Raw genomic sequence first — 13,508 nt, 5'->3', positions numbered from 1 at the left:
TAATTGTATTCTTCATGTCAGTTTTCAAAGATGAACATAATGGCTACCCATCTGCATGGCTTTCAGTTACATGGTTACATAGATGATGTATAATCTATCAGAGCTGATGGTAACATAGACCTGCTTTTTGCTGAACTTGTAACTTATTCAGAGGCTTACAAAATGGTGCAATGCCTAATTAAACCACAAAGCTCACATTTTGATTAATGACGGTGCTCTTAGGTGTAAGTGCTATCCAAGAGCCTGTTGGATGCAACTGGAAGATATCTGAGCAAATACAGCACCATGAAGATTAATTGGGGTGTAGTTTCAAGTTTTGTAAAGAGTTTTATTGAGAATAAATATTTAGAATGATAAATAGCTTGAAACATTCTTACACAAACAATTTTGATGAGAGAACCTTTGGAGGCCTTTAATAGTTTTCTTTCCCCCTTTATCGGTATTTTAAAGTAATATGGTGAAGTACATGCTGCCAGTAAACATTTAAATGTATTAAGCTTCATTGCTAAGAGATACTTGTGCACTGTACAGAAAAATATTCAATCTTTTAAAAATAAAATTATGTTGCAACTCCCACTCCCCAACAGCCTTCCCCCCCTACCTATGTAGAATAATAGCAGGAAACAAGGGAACATTAAATGTCCATAACTAACCCAGAGAAATTGGAAAACAGCCATGACAACTCTGGACATCCTCAAGGAGGGAGCTTCAAAAGCCATCCCTCAGCATTGAAAAGGTCCCATCTCCAGCATGTCCTCCCCCGCAATAGGAAACAAGAAATAGCATAGGTCACTTTCCTTGCTGTACCATCATTTTAATCATTCTTTAATGGCCTTTAAAGAAATGTGTGTTTCTTGTCGGAGGCCAAAAATAAAAGGCTTGACATTTGGAAAAGGATCATTATCACTCATTTTCATTACTCATTTTGTTGTTTGATAGAATACGCTTATTAGGGATGAGTGAACTGGCTCAGATAAATTAACACCATTGTCCCTCAAAATTTTCATCCAAAACTTTATTCAGATATTTTTAAAGATGTTAACTTGACATATTTCCTCTGTTGTTTTTGCCCACATATGCCCTCCAGGGACTGTGAAGTGTAAATTCCAAAATGCTGCAAATCAAGCTGTTCTTGTGAGATTTCCAACTCAATTTTGAAGCTCCAAGTAGCTTGGATAGTTCACACAGGCATCCAAGCTTTTGGATCCTTCGCTATTCAAACACAGTTGACATTTAAGTCCTATGCCTACGTGTGGTACTAAAGCAAACGGATAAATTCATGTTGTCAGCTTTCAGAGTAACAGCCATGTTAGTCTGTATTCGCAAAAAGAAAAGGAGTACTTGTGGCACCTTAGAGACTAACCAATTTATTTGAGCATAAGCTTTCGTGAGCTACAGCTCACTTCATTGGATGCATCGAAAGCTTATGCTCAAATAAATTGGTTAGTCTCTAAGGTGCCACAAGTACTCCTTTCCTGTTGTCAGCTTTACATCAAGAACTTTAGAATTGTCTGTATATTTTTGCCCCAGAGTTCTAAACTTAGCAACCATAAAGAAGAGCTAGGTAACTTTTACTGTAATTAGTGCAACCTTAATGTCATGTCAAAAACGCTAGACTGAACAAAACAAGTTTACAAACAATTTTTTGGGCTATATCCATAACTTAATAGGATGTAGTCTCTCTTTGGATAGACAGGCAAAAGACCATTGACAGACAAATTCTTACAGCAGTATCATAACTCAAGGCATTTTCCAGAAGGATTTGTTTATAATTAATTCCATTCTATTTTCATCTGGCAGACTACAGGAACAGTTTGAACAGCCTCAAATATTGCTTTGTAGGCTCAAACTGGATTGTTCATGCAGAATTCTCACAGCACACCAAAAAGTGTCTGACAAAAAGCATCAATGCTTGCTGTCCTCAGGACAGCAATGGCAGAGACTTAAAAAGGACTCTCTCACCTTTTTGACACACTGAGTGGATTGGGAAAGTTATGGTCTTAATAACTGCCTCTCCCAAAGTTTATTTCTAGGCTGAAGAAATGAGTGTTGTTGCAATCCCTTACCCAATTAAATGCATGCACAAGTGGTACAAGTTTTTAGTACTCTGCACTGAAGGTACAACATAGCTTATAAAACTTGGAGCCAATGGTATGTCATAGAATTATTCACACACTTCTTGCAAGAATTCTAAATCTTTCTATCCTGGTAAAATCATCACCTAGCGCTGAGAAAAAGCAATAATATTTACAGGAAATAGTTTCTTTTGTCTTCAGGTACTGACTGTTGGATTGAAGACCGATCTGAAATACAGTCAAATCTCTGGATACTTTCTTCCCTACTCCCAAAATATAAATCCACTATAAACTCCCTCTTTATAGAAGCAGAAAGCTATTGTTCACTTCCCCGAAAAAGAATAACTTGTATAATATTGCTGACTTAGAATGGTTGACACATTCCACATCTACAGATCAATATTTTCAGCATAACAATGTGCTCACCAAGCTATTCTTTCTATAAGGATAAAGTATTCATTTTATTATTACGAAGATAGGGTATCCATCTATGAATAATCAGGGATTTTTCATTAGTGATAAACCATAACACAGTATGAAGGACAAAAGGAGAGAAAACTTTAAAATGTCTGCATCATGATCAATAAGCAAAATCATAGTGACGTTTCATGCTATGTTGTGCAATCAGCTTAATCCGACTAGCTTCAGTAGGTAATTTCAAACCCTAATAAAAACAATATCATACAAATTGCACTGGAACAACAGATCACATCGTTCTGAATTCTCAAAATTGCACATAACTAAACTAATATAGTTAATACTATCATCCAGTTGGTGTAACAGATGGCAACCATACACTTATCTGAGGAAAAAACATTTTAGGAAATATTCAACATGAAAAGCTGTATTAATGTTTATTATTCCAGTTTCACAGTGAAACAGCTCAATGACATAAGCTACAGTAATATGCCTCCCTTCTTGCTGTCCTATACTGCTATACTTTACAAAAAAAGTTGTGGAAAAGCATCCATCTGTAGGAGAAACTGAATTTTATCTTACAAGTTATTTTTCCGTGTAGATGTGGAGATGAAGCTAAGGCTCTCCCTCCCTCTTCCCAAAAGTAAACAATAAGGCCATGTACTTAATAGGGCTTATAATATTTTTAAAGCAATTCACAGCCAGACACAGTTTTACAAAGTTTGGGGGTCACAGCACACATAAGTCAGTTTCAGAAACTGTGCTTCAGGACTTGGTAAGGGTGGAAAGCAATTTACAGCTCAGGCTCTGGTAGCACCATTCTCTCTCATTTCCAAAAAAGTCTGCCTATACTATGCAGAGAAATGGTGCTTTCATAGTCATGCTAGAAAAAGGCTGTCAAGTGGGGTGCTAGTAGAACCATTTCTGGTGTCCGATCACCATTTCTGAACACTGCTGTCTGTATCTAGCAAAGTTCTCCGAATGTACACAAGACTTAATCTGTACAATTGTTTCTGGATGCATAAGAACTCAGGAATTTTCTTTTTAAGCCACTCCCTACTACACCAGTATGTCGAAGGAGAATCCTCAAGTAGTTACTTTAAAATACTGAAAGAAGAATCCAAACAGCTTTGGCATAAGTTGAAGATACATCTATTTCCATTAATGCTGGTGTCTTTGGGAGTTTTTTCTTTTACAAATTCCTGTGAATCAACAAACTCCTTTAATTTAAAAACATACTAAAGTTAAACTTGCCTCTGTGTCAAAGGACATGAAAATTTCATTAAGTTCAAAACTTGATTGACATTTCTATGCCAGGCTGCTTTTGAAATTTAGCGTTACCTTTGTTTTTCTTTGAAAGAACTCCTGCATTTTTATCAGGAAGGATGGGGTAGCTGATTGAGAATTTCAATTGCAGTGAACATGCCGACAGCTGAACAGACGCCAGTAGTAACTATAAGCATCCTAGAGCAGATGGACATGTATTCACAGGAACACAAAAGATACAACAGTCTATTTTATCAAATTAAACTACAAAATTAAAAAAATAAGTTTGGCTTCATGGTATCTGTCTCATTCAACTTTTACCATTCCTCCTCCATTTTCCACCTGTCTTGATCCCCCTAAACACAATGAACAGAAGCACTATAAACTTAATGCAAATAGCCTACTTTACAACAATGCAAGCCCATCACTAGCTAAATACTTGGGTTAAAGAGCACCAGCTGGGATGCGTGCAGTTTAGCATTCACTTCTGATAAAAGAGTCTTTAGTTTTCTAAGGGAAGTGAAACCCATGCTTCTGTTCACCTCTGTAACACGCAGCCTAGATTGTATACAACACTACTGCATATTAGATTTTAAAGTGATATTAGTATTACTGGAAAGGCCCAAATAGATTTCAATGAATGCAGAATGAAAAATAGTACCAAGATTTTTCCAACACTGCATTACTAAAGAGTTAAAAATTTAACATGCCACATCTCACATGCCAAATTTAGTCCAGTGCTTCCAAAGTAACAGCCATACTTTGCTATACATTTAAATATACTGGAAATTGTTCCAAAAATGAAACTTAGGGATAACAATGGAAAACAATTTCTGATAGAGATCCTCCAATCTGTAAGGACCCAATGTGTATCCCAAATGTGTATCCTGTGTGAAAAAGGAAATCCAGTAAAATTATTTAAACAAAGACTACTTATTCTGAAGAATTTTCCAGCCAGCAAGCTGATTTTCATCCCCTATAGATCCCTGCAAATACAAAAGTACAAACGATAAAAAATTCAAAGGCTGGTCAAATTGACTGGATTATGAAGCCTATCACCACTTAATATTCTAAAGTATCCAAGATATTAACATTAAAACATTACTAAAGGGGGAACACCTTTTCACAAATCTTTTTCTCTTATGTACTACAGGCATTGCAGTATTCTCCATTATGAATTTTTAGTAACAGATAAGAGACATTGCAGGGCTTCCCTCTATTAGTATTCCCTGCTGATCAGGTGTATAACTAGCATGAAAATCTATTCCTGAACTACACAGCTTCTCCTGAAAAGGTGTTCATTTAAGAAACAAGGAGGACACTGTTTCTGTATAACAGTGCCTTATATTGATTTAGAGATCCATATAGGGTCTTGTCAATGTGGTAACTACAACTGAAATACCTAAAATAGGTTGAAAAATCACATCTTTATTTATTTCAGTGTAAATTTGTGTGGGGGCATTTATTTTGGCTTAGGTGCCCTGTTTGATATAACAAGTCAAAATATGACACTCCTCATCCAAAATAAACGTGTCCACACTTTAACAAATTCGTTATAATTCACACTTAGTTATTTTGAGGAAAGTTTTTTTGGTTCCAGCTGTCATGTAGACAAGCCCTAAGAGCAGCCACACAAAGGGGATGCACCAAATTCACAAAACAAATTCCTAACTCAATTTAGTTAAATCAGTACAATTTACTTCTGTGGCCAAGTGCCAGGAGATATGAAACACATTTTAGTGTTTGAGTAAAACACCCATGAAAGATAAATCAGAGTAGTCTCCCCGTGTGAAATATTTTCCATTTCCTTCCTCATTGTGGCAGTTCCCACGGGTCTCCTACTAACACCACCTTTCCAGACACTAAGACAGAAAAGTTATTTCAGACACTGCCCTAACCAACTGCATTGTTAGTAGTGTCCATTTTGGTCTCACAAATTGCTAATGCATTAAAGTCTGCCAATCACAAAATAGTAAATCTTTTAGGGGTGAAATTTTCAGACTGTGGCTAGAAGCACAAATCCCTCCTCCCACAAGGTGCTCCCCCCGACCCCGCAGTTGGTCACAATAATATAAATAAAGTTTCAACAAAGGTCTAATCCTATGAAGTGCTGAGTTGAACTCTATGGTTATATTTGCAAAGAGCTGCCAGCTCTGATGCATTTAAAGCAAAAGGCCTTTTTCAAAACTAATAATTGGAACCCATACGGTGCTGAGTTGAGCACAGACAATGGCTCCAAATAAGACGTTCCATTAAAATCATCATTTCACAAGAGAACAAAGGGGTATCTTTCTTTACAAGTCCCAACATGCAGAGATTTCTCTGGAAATCACCCAATTTTGCTATTAAGAGTTGGGAGACCCTCTATTCCAGAGGCAAGCGTCCACCTCCTCTCTTTCAAATTCTTCTTCAAACCACATTTCTACCGTTCAGTCCATCAAGCTTAATGTACCGCCCAGGTAGTTTTTTTTAAGGTATTTGTATTTGATTGGTCACCAGTAATGTCATATTGGACTGAAAGCAACTTGTGGCAGCGAGCTTTCCGGTGTATATTCTATATGGCTCTGAGATGACGGTCACTGCTAGCTCAATGAGTAAAAATAGTAAAATAATAATATCGTGACTAAATACACATCACACCTAGGGATAGGGGTGACCAAACTTTTTTGGCACACAAATCAAATACCGATTATTTCAAAATGATTCTGTCATGACTATTACATGACTGCTGGCACGTTGTGCAGTCTCACACCACACACAGAATGTCTGCCTATTTCCCCCATTGTTAGTCTTACCCAATACCCCCTTTTGGAATAAAGCACTTGTTTTTGCTTTGTGCTAGGACGTGAGTGTCTTATTAACTGTAAGAGCACAGAAGCGAGAGATAGCACTATTAGTAGCCACACTGTGTAAGAGTCAGTCTTCCAGAAGGCCACAAGTGAAAATTCATTACAGTGTCAAGTAATATGCGAGAAACACACTGAATGTGCTGCATATGGACCCACCCTCCAGATTAGCACCAGTGCTGTCTCAAACTGGGCTAGGGTTCATCCAGACGGTTCTCAAATGTGTCTTTCAATTCATGTGAAGGGAAAGGCAAACTCATGTCAAGGATGATATAAATCTTGTGGTTGGTGATCCAAGAAGCCAGACTGCTGATGAAAAATTAATGTTCTGGACTGGAGAAGTTTAAAATGTCACTGAAAAAGTTATTAGTAAGAAAATATACATTTTAACTATAAGCAATGAAAGCTATTTGTACATAAAATGAACAAGGTGCCATGCTGATGTATAAAAATAATAAAAGGAAATTGTTTACACAAAACCCAAAAGAAAGCCAGGCACTTTTCATTAATCAAATATTACAAATTCATTAATGGGATCAGAAAGTTCATTCCTGGGAGGCAGCGCTTGAGTGAAAACCTATAGTCAATATAGGACTACAGCATTTCAAAATGATAAGGAAATAAAGGTGGCTTCTCAAGACATACATGCTCAGATTGTTAACAGGGAATTTAGTACAGTTGACATTTCATTTGTCAAGAGTTCTGTTCTATTCAGGTTCTTAGGTGGTGCTCATCATCAGGGTATCCGAGCACTAAATCCCCATGCTGCCCAGAATTTGGCTTACAGTTAGTTTGGATTTTTACAGTACTTCATTCTTTTCTGTCTTCATTTCTTTATACACTCTATGCAAGTGTTCAGTCTTCCTTTTTATATTAACAAAGCTTAAGTTAAGTGAATGCACTGCAGCTCAAACTATTATTTTTGTTATTTGTTCAGCTCTTAAAATAGGGTAGGCACTTTACAAAACATACAGAAGATGTAGTGCCTGGAAGCATTTACAATCTAAATATACCGCATATGCTGTTAGAGCTTCCACTTGTACACCTTGAAGCACCCGGATACTGGATATTTGCATATACACAACACCCTAGCAATGGAATTCTCTTCTTCATGATAGTGAAAGCAGGGATTCCTTTTTTCTTTTTCTTCTTTTTTCCCCCAAACTTAATTTGAAAACATGTTTCACTATTTCTGCTATTGTTGCCATTTATCACATATTGCTCCTTTCTGGGCAGCACTCTGATGTAGTGACAAGTGTTTTGCAAATCAACAAGTAAATAAAATAAAGCGGGGGCAAACTGGGATTTGGGGGATAATGTTGAGGTAGGTCCTGATGTCCTTGTCCAGGGTTCTGCTGGTGGGTGTGCAGCCCATACAAGCGAGGTAGATGAGAGTTGGACAGGTTAGGGGAAGTTTGCTATGGGGACTGGATTGGTGATGGGATGGTGGGGGCTGCCCTGCTGTAAATTGCTTTGAGATCTACCAAATAAAACCAGCTCTCTACGTGCAGAGTCATATTTTGACAGTTGCTTATTACGGTGGCTAGCTGTGTGAATGGGGATTGGGGGGGGCAGTAGGATCAGTGATGTTAAGGGGGGGGGGACCCCATTACTGTACACCTCCCAAAGCACAGATCTCAGGGACAGGGCAAAGCTGAGGTGGGTGGAGGGGCTGAGGGGGTACAAGGTTGGAGGAGCAGGGGAGACTGAAATCTTCTCCCACATCTGCAGCCAGGCGGTGGGGGCGAGGGGGCAGGAATGGGGGGGGGGGAATCTACATGCACATCCCCAGCCAGAGCCTGCACAGGGGCAGGGCGGGCAGAGGGTCACGTCCCTGGCCGAGGCGGTGCGGGGGAGGCTGGGCTGGGCTCCCCGGGGAAGGGGTCGGGGGCCCGGGCTCCCGGACTCACCTCTCACGTCCCCGGCCAGGGCCCGCCAGGTCGGGGCGAAGCCGATGCAGTGGCCGCACGACGAGCTGTAGAACTGCAGCACCCAGGCGGCCGAGGAGTTGAGCAGCGCCCGGCGCACGGTGCCCGCCTCCAGCACGGTCAGCGGGTCCTCCCCGGGCCGGTACAGCCGCGCCGCCTCCCCGCCCAGCCCGGCCGCCGCCACCAGCCCCAGCAGCAGCAGCAGCCGCGGCGGCGGCGGGCCCGGGGGGCAGCCGCCGCCTGTACCACCCGCCGCCATGTTGGGAGCCGAGGGGAGGGGGAGGCCGGCCCTCGCTCGCCCTAGCAACAGGCCGGCCCTGGAGACGGGCCTAGGCCCACACCCGGCGCCCGGCCGGGGTTGGCACGCAGGAGGGGCGGGGCCAGCGAGACACGCCCCCCAGGGCTTCCGCACTGACGCGACCCTGGGATGCGGGGGGTCGCTCCGAATTAGCCCCCTCTTTTCCTGTACGCAGGCAGGGGCCTCCGCAGTGACACGCACGACAGGTAAGGGGGAAGTCACCCCGTATCAGCCCTCCCCCCAACACTAGGACTTCTGCACGGTCACTGCCCCACAGATGAGGGGGAGTCACCCCGAATCAGACCCCCCCCATCCACACAGGGGCTTCCGCATTGCCCCACAGGTGTGGGGGGGGTCAGCCAGAATCAACATCCCCCAATCATTATGTAACCCCAACATCAGCATTACCAGCCCCAAGCCTTCAAAAATCAAGAGATATAAATAATAATAAACTTGGGCTTCTGTTTATTTGCCTCCTGGTTTTCAAGCCTTTAGGGGATCCTGTCTTTGAGCCTTTCTCTGCAGCCAGGGGGCCTAGAAACTTACTGGCTTTTTTATTTACTTGACAGCCAAGAGTTGCACCTAATCACAGGATTCCAGGAGCTGGGACTTTAAGAAAAATGCCAAATATCATGAAACTTGAGATAAGATTGTAAGAATTGGGGAACGCTGCCTTCAAGTGAGGGAGAGTCACTCAGAGAAACTCACTCCAATGAGGGAGTCATCCCCAAAATGGAGAGTGACACCCCAAACAATCACTCAAATGAGGGGAGACCCTGCAAAATGAGAACAGGTATCCCCCTGAAAACAGAGGGGTGCTGCCCTGAGAATTGTCCCCCACCAAAAAAATTGCATCTTGTCCCCTCAAATGAAGCTGTCCTATCCGCCCTAAATGAAGGAAAGCGCCATATAAATGAAGTGGAGTCTACACCCCCCCAAAGAAGCTGAGTTTTTCCCTTACACTGGTGAGATTCGGAAGCACTAAAATGTTGCACGGAAACACACACTCACAGCCAAAACTTGCATCATAAAGGGGCTGCTGCTTTAAAAGTATCTCAAAATCAATCTTCTTATACTTCCCCATCTGAAAAAAATTCCCCCATACACACACTTCAAAATGGGGCAGAATTCCCTGCTCCCAAATTAGGATCTGCCCTAATTTATGGTGGTTATGGCCACAGTTTCCACTGGGCTACTCAGTGGCCCAGAAAGGCTTGACAACCAGCATTTCCAACACTTCCCCTTCTACCCCTGATATTCTCCCATTCATATTCAGTTACTCCTTCAGCATGTCCTTACACTGGGGGCTTTGTGTGTGGAGTGTCCTAGGGCTGCCTGCACCAGCCCACCCCTGTACAGGCACAATTTTTGAGGGCCTGTTCTGCTCCCTATGCCCCCACATATACAATTAGAGGAGAGTAAAGGGGGTCACAGTTAAGAACCCCACAGTGGCTGGACTAACGTATCCATTGGTAATAATAGCTAAGTTTTTTTTGCATATTTTAAAGCCGGGCCTTGCTTTCCAAGGAAATTGTTGACTATACAATTAAGTAACAAGAGGTGTTATCATGGAAGTGCAGGAGAATGAACAACACCAGAAACATTTCTACAGTTTATTTTAAAAATTATACATTTATTATGAAAATAAAAGTTTTTAACTTCATGACATTTCTTCCTGGCTCATGGAGAAGAACAGTTTAAAACTATGGTTGTGAGGAGCTGGGATCAATCCTACTAAGAACCATATTTTAAATTGTAGAACTCAGCAGGAGAGAGACACTAATGGAACTACAGTACTTTAAAGTTCTTCAACACACAGGACATGATAAAAAGACTGACCAGAACTCCCCACGTTCTAAAGAGGACTTTTGAAATACTGTCCTTTTTAAGTCAGGTTGGTTATAAGCTAGCAATGCATTTCTAACACCTCCTGTAGCAGTAGCAAACATACCAAAGCCTTCTTTCATTTGTAGATGTAGGATTAAGGATTTTCATTACATTACCAAAGAGAGAGAAAGAGAGAATGTTCCCAAGAGGGAGAATTCAAAGGACTCTAAGAACTCACATAGATTCCAATAAAGAATGAAGTTACCCAAAACCCAGCTAATTCTTACTTTGTCTTTTTAGGGTACAGACAAACTCACCTCTTAACACTTCAGGGTAAAATAGTAAACATACGGGGCCAGATTCTTATCTCAATTACACCAGAGTAAATTCAGATAGTGGAATCTACTTCCATGATAATTTACTCTGCATTTACACTGATGTCAATGTCCACATGATGTCTATAGTGCGGATTAGAACCTTACAAATACCTAACATAAAATAAAGAAATAATGCTGATCTGAGAATCAGAGACCAGATTCTGCCACCTTTATTTATGCTGAGTAGCACTTACCCAAGTGAATAAATGTGTAGAATTGGGTTGTCTGTTTGTATTTGTCTGTATGCTTTTGATTTGGTGCATGCAATGTCCTTTGACTGGATATTTGGTAAGGGAATGTATTTTCATTGCAGTAAAAAAGTGAAGCAACGTGAAATGGACCAGGCAAAAGAAAAGGGAATAATGTGGCTGAAAACGTATGGCTCTCCAAGCTGTGTAAATGCAAGAAAACTATGGACGCTGACTCTGCACTAAAACAACCTTTTCAGCAGATAGGCCACTTGCTGCAGAACCCCGTGGGCTTGTCTACATGAGAAAACTGGCTGGCAGAACTATAGTGGCATAATTATAATGCTGTAGCTATGCCAGTATAACTCCTCTTGTGGACACGCTATACTGGAATAAAGTGACTTGCTCCAGAACAGTGTTCAAACTGGGGGGAGGAGGACAGGGGCTGACGGTCATCAGCATTGCCATAGAGGTATAATTATACCGCTATAGTGCTGCTGGTCAATTTCCCCATATAGTCAAGCCCAAAGAATAAAAAAATCAACGACTTTGGGTAAAATTCACAGAGGACCAATATAAGGGCCTATACATCCTATTTTGAGGGTATAGACCTTACCCTGACCTCCGCATAGGAGTGAATTTCACCCCTTAGAAGCAGCCACAAACTACAGAAATGCCAGGAAGGAGGAGAATAACTAACAGAAATGAGCTTCATGCCTTTGGCCTTCCACTACTTCTGAAACTCCTCATACAACCAGATCAGGTGTGTCCATGATGGTGTGATGGCGATGGGTTTTAAAAAACCCCACCCAGACAGCAACAAAAACACACAACACCCCCCCCCCCCCAATGTATTTGGGAATCTAATCCCCACTGTGTTAGGGCTAGTACGGTTGGAGATTCTCAGTCCAGTCACAAATTCATTGTGAATATTTGAAAGTGTTCTTTACCTGATGATTATTATTATTTGTTATCATAATGCCTCGGTGCTCTAATCCTGGGCCAGGATCCCATTGTACTAGGTGGTGTACAAACCGAACAAAGACAGTCCCTGCCCCAAAGAGTTTACAATCTAAGTATAAGACAGGAGACAACAGATGGATACAGATGGACCAAACAGGAGTACAAGGAAATAATAAGACAGTATTGGTCAGTGTAATAGGCAGCGGTCCCAGTACACCAGCTGCCTTACCTCTATCAAATTTTTTGTAGACTGTTTGTTGTCAAGGAAAGATTTAAAGGAAGATAATGAGTTAGTTTTCCAGTTATTTACAGGGAGTTTCTCCCAAGCATGAGGGGCAGCGTACGAAAAAGCATGAAGGTGGACAGTAGAGACTGGCATTATGTTCTGACTGGAGGTTAAACATTGTTCAACGCTGAAGTTTTACCATCACCGAACAGAAATGAGCAAAAGTTCTCGAGATGTCAAATACTTTTTTGCATTTGGCTAGATCTATATTTTGAGATCAAATTTCCATGAAGCCCTTTTCACTATATATTTGTTGTTTTTAGCTGCTGTACCATAAATATCCAACAGGCCAAATTCAGAGAGAACATAAATGCTGGTATCACCCCTTGATTTATCCTTTACTCTCCTGTTAATTGTTTCACCTGCTACACACCTCTTTGCCACCCCTTAGCAGTCTATGTTCCTTTACATCTACTTACAGAATTGTAACTTATGCCACTCTTTATGGCTTTATATTCTTTTAATTTGATCCAAAGAATTTTCCGTCTCTATTTTTATTGTATATCTAATGCAACAAAATGAGATTGTTTCAAGAGTGGAGTCTAAATTAATCAAAATCTCATAGTTACTGCTAACGAGGAATTTAAATTGGCAATGTTTAAGATATTTTAGGGTGCATTTTATTCAGAAGAAGAATTGTTAAATGTGTGTGACTGAAAGAGATGGATTACAGGAAAATTAAATGTAGGGTTTAACTGAGAAATAATCATTTTCTATGAAAGATAATGACTTCTCTTGAGGCTAGTATCAAGATTTATTGACCCAGGAGGTTTTAATATTGATCAAAACCAAGGCAAGCAAAATATTAGACCTTGAAATAAAGTAATCTTGATATTGAAGTCTTGCCACTGCCTGAACAGGTCAATATATCTGGGTGCCAAAGTCTAAGGCTTTGTACACATAATGGTGGAGGATATTAAACACGTCTGACATGTTCTGTGTATAAACTTTTTATTCCCATCAAGCAGCTGTTACTTTATAGCTTTGTCCTTCTTCCATATATAGTTATCCTGCAAAGGTTCAGGCTTCACTTAGGT

At 40.8% G+C, this 13,508-nt stretch overlaps 1 protein-coding gene across 1 annotated transcript in view; it reads right to left on the bottom strand.

Annotated features, from left to right (window-relative positions):
• Positions 1-8,791, bottom strand: part of QSOX2 (quiescin sulfhydryl oxidase 2) — a 38,695-nt gene extending 29,904 nt beyond the window's left edge. The window contains exon 1 of the mRNA XM_074973489.1: positions 8,515-8,791. Coding sequence (XP_074829590.1) covers positions 8,515-8,791 — 277 coding nt within the window. The remainder of the gene's footprint in view (positions 1-8,514) is intronic.
• Positions 8,792-13,508: the final 4,717 nt, after the last annotated feature.

Source organism: Natator depressus, chromosome 16 (genome assembly GCF_965152275.1).
Source record: "Natator depressus isolate rNatDep1 chromosome 16, rNatDep2.hap1, whole genome shotgun sequence".
NCBI classification, from domain to species: Eukaryota; Metazoa; Chordata; order Testudines; family Cheloniidae; genus Natator; species Natator depressus.
Note: the sequence above shows the minus strand (reverse complement) of the source record. Positions and strands in the feature narration are given on the sequence as shown.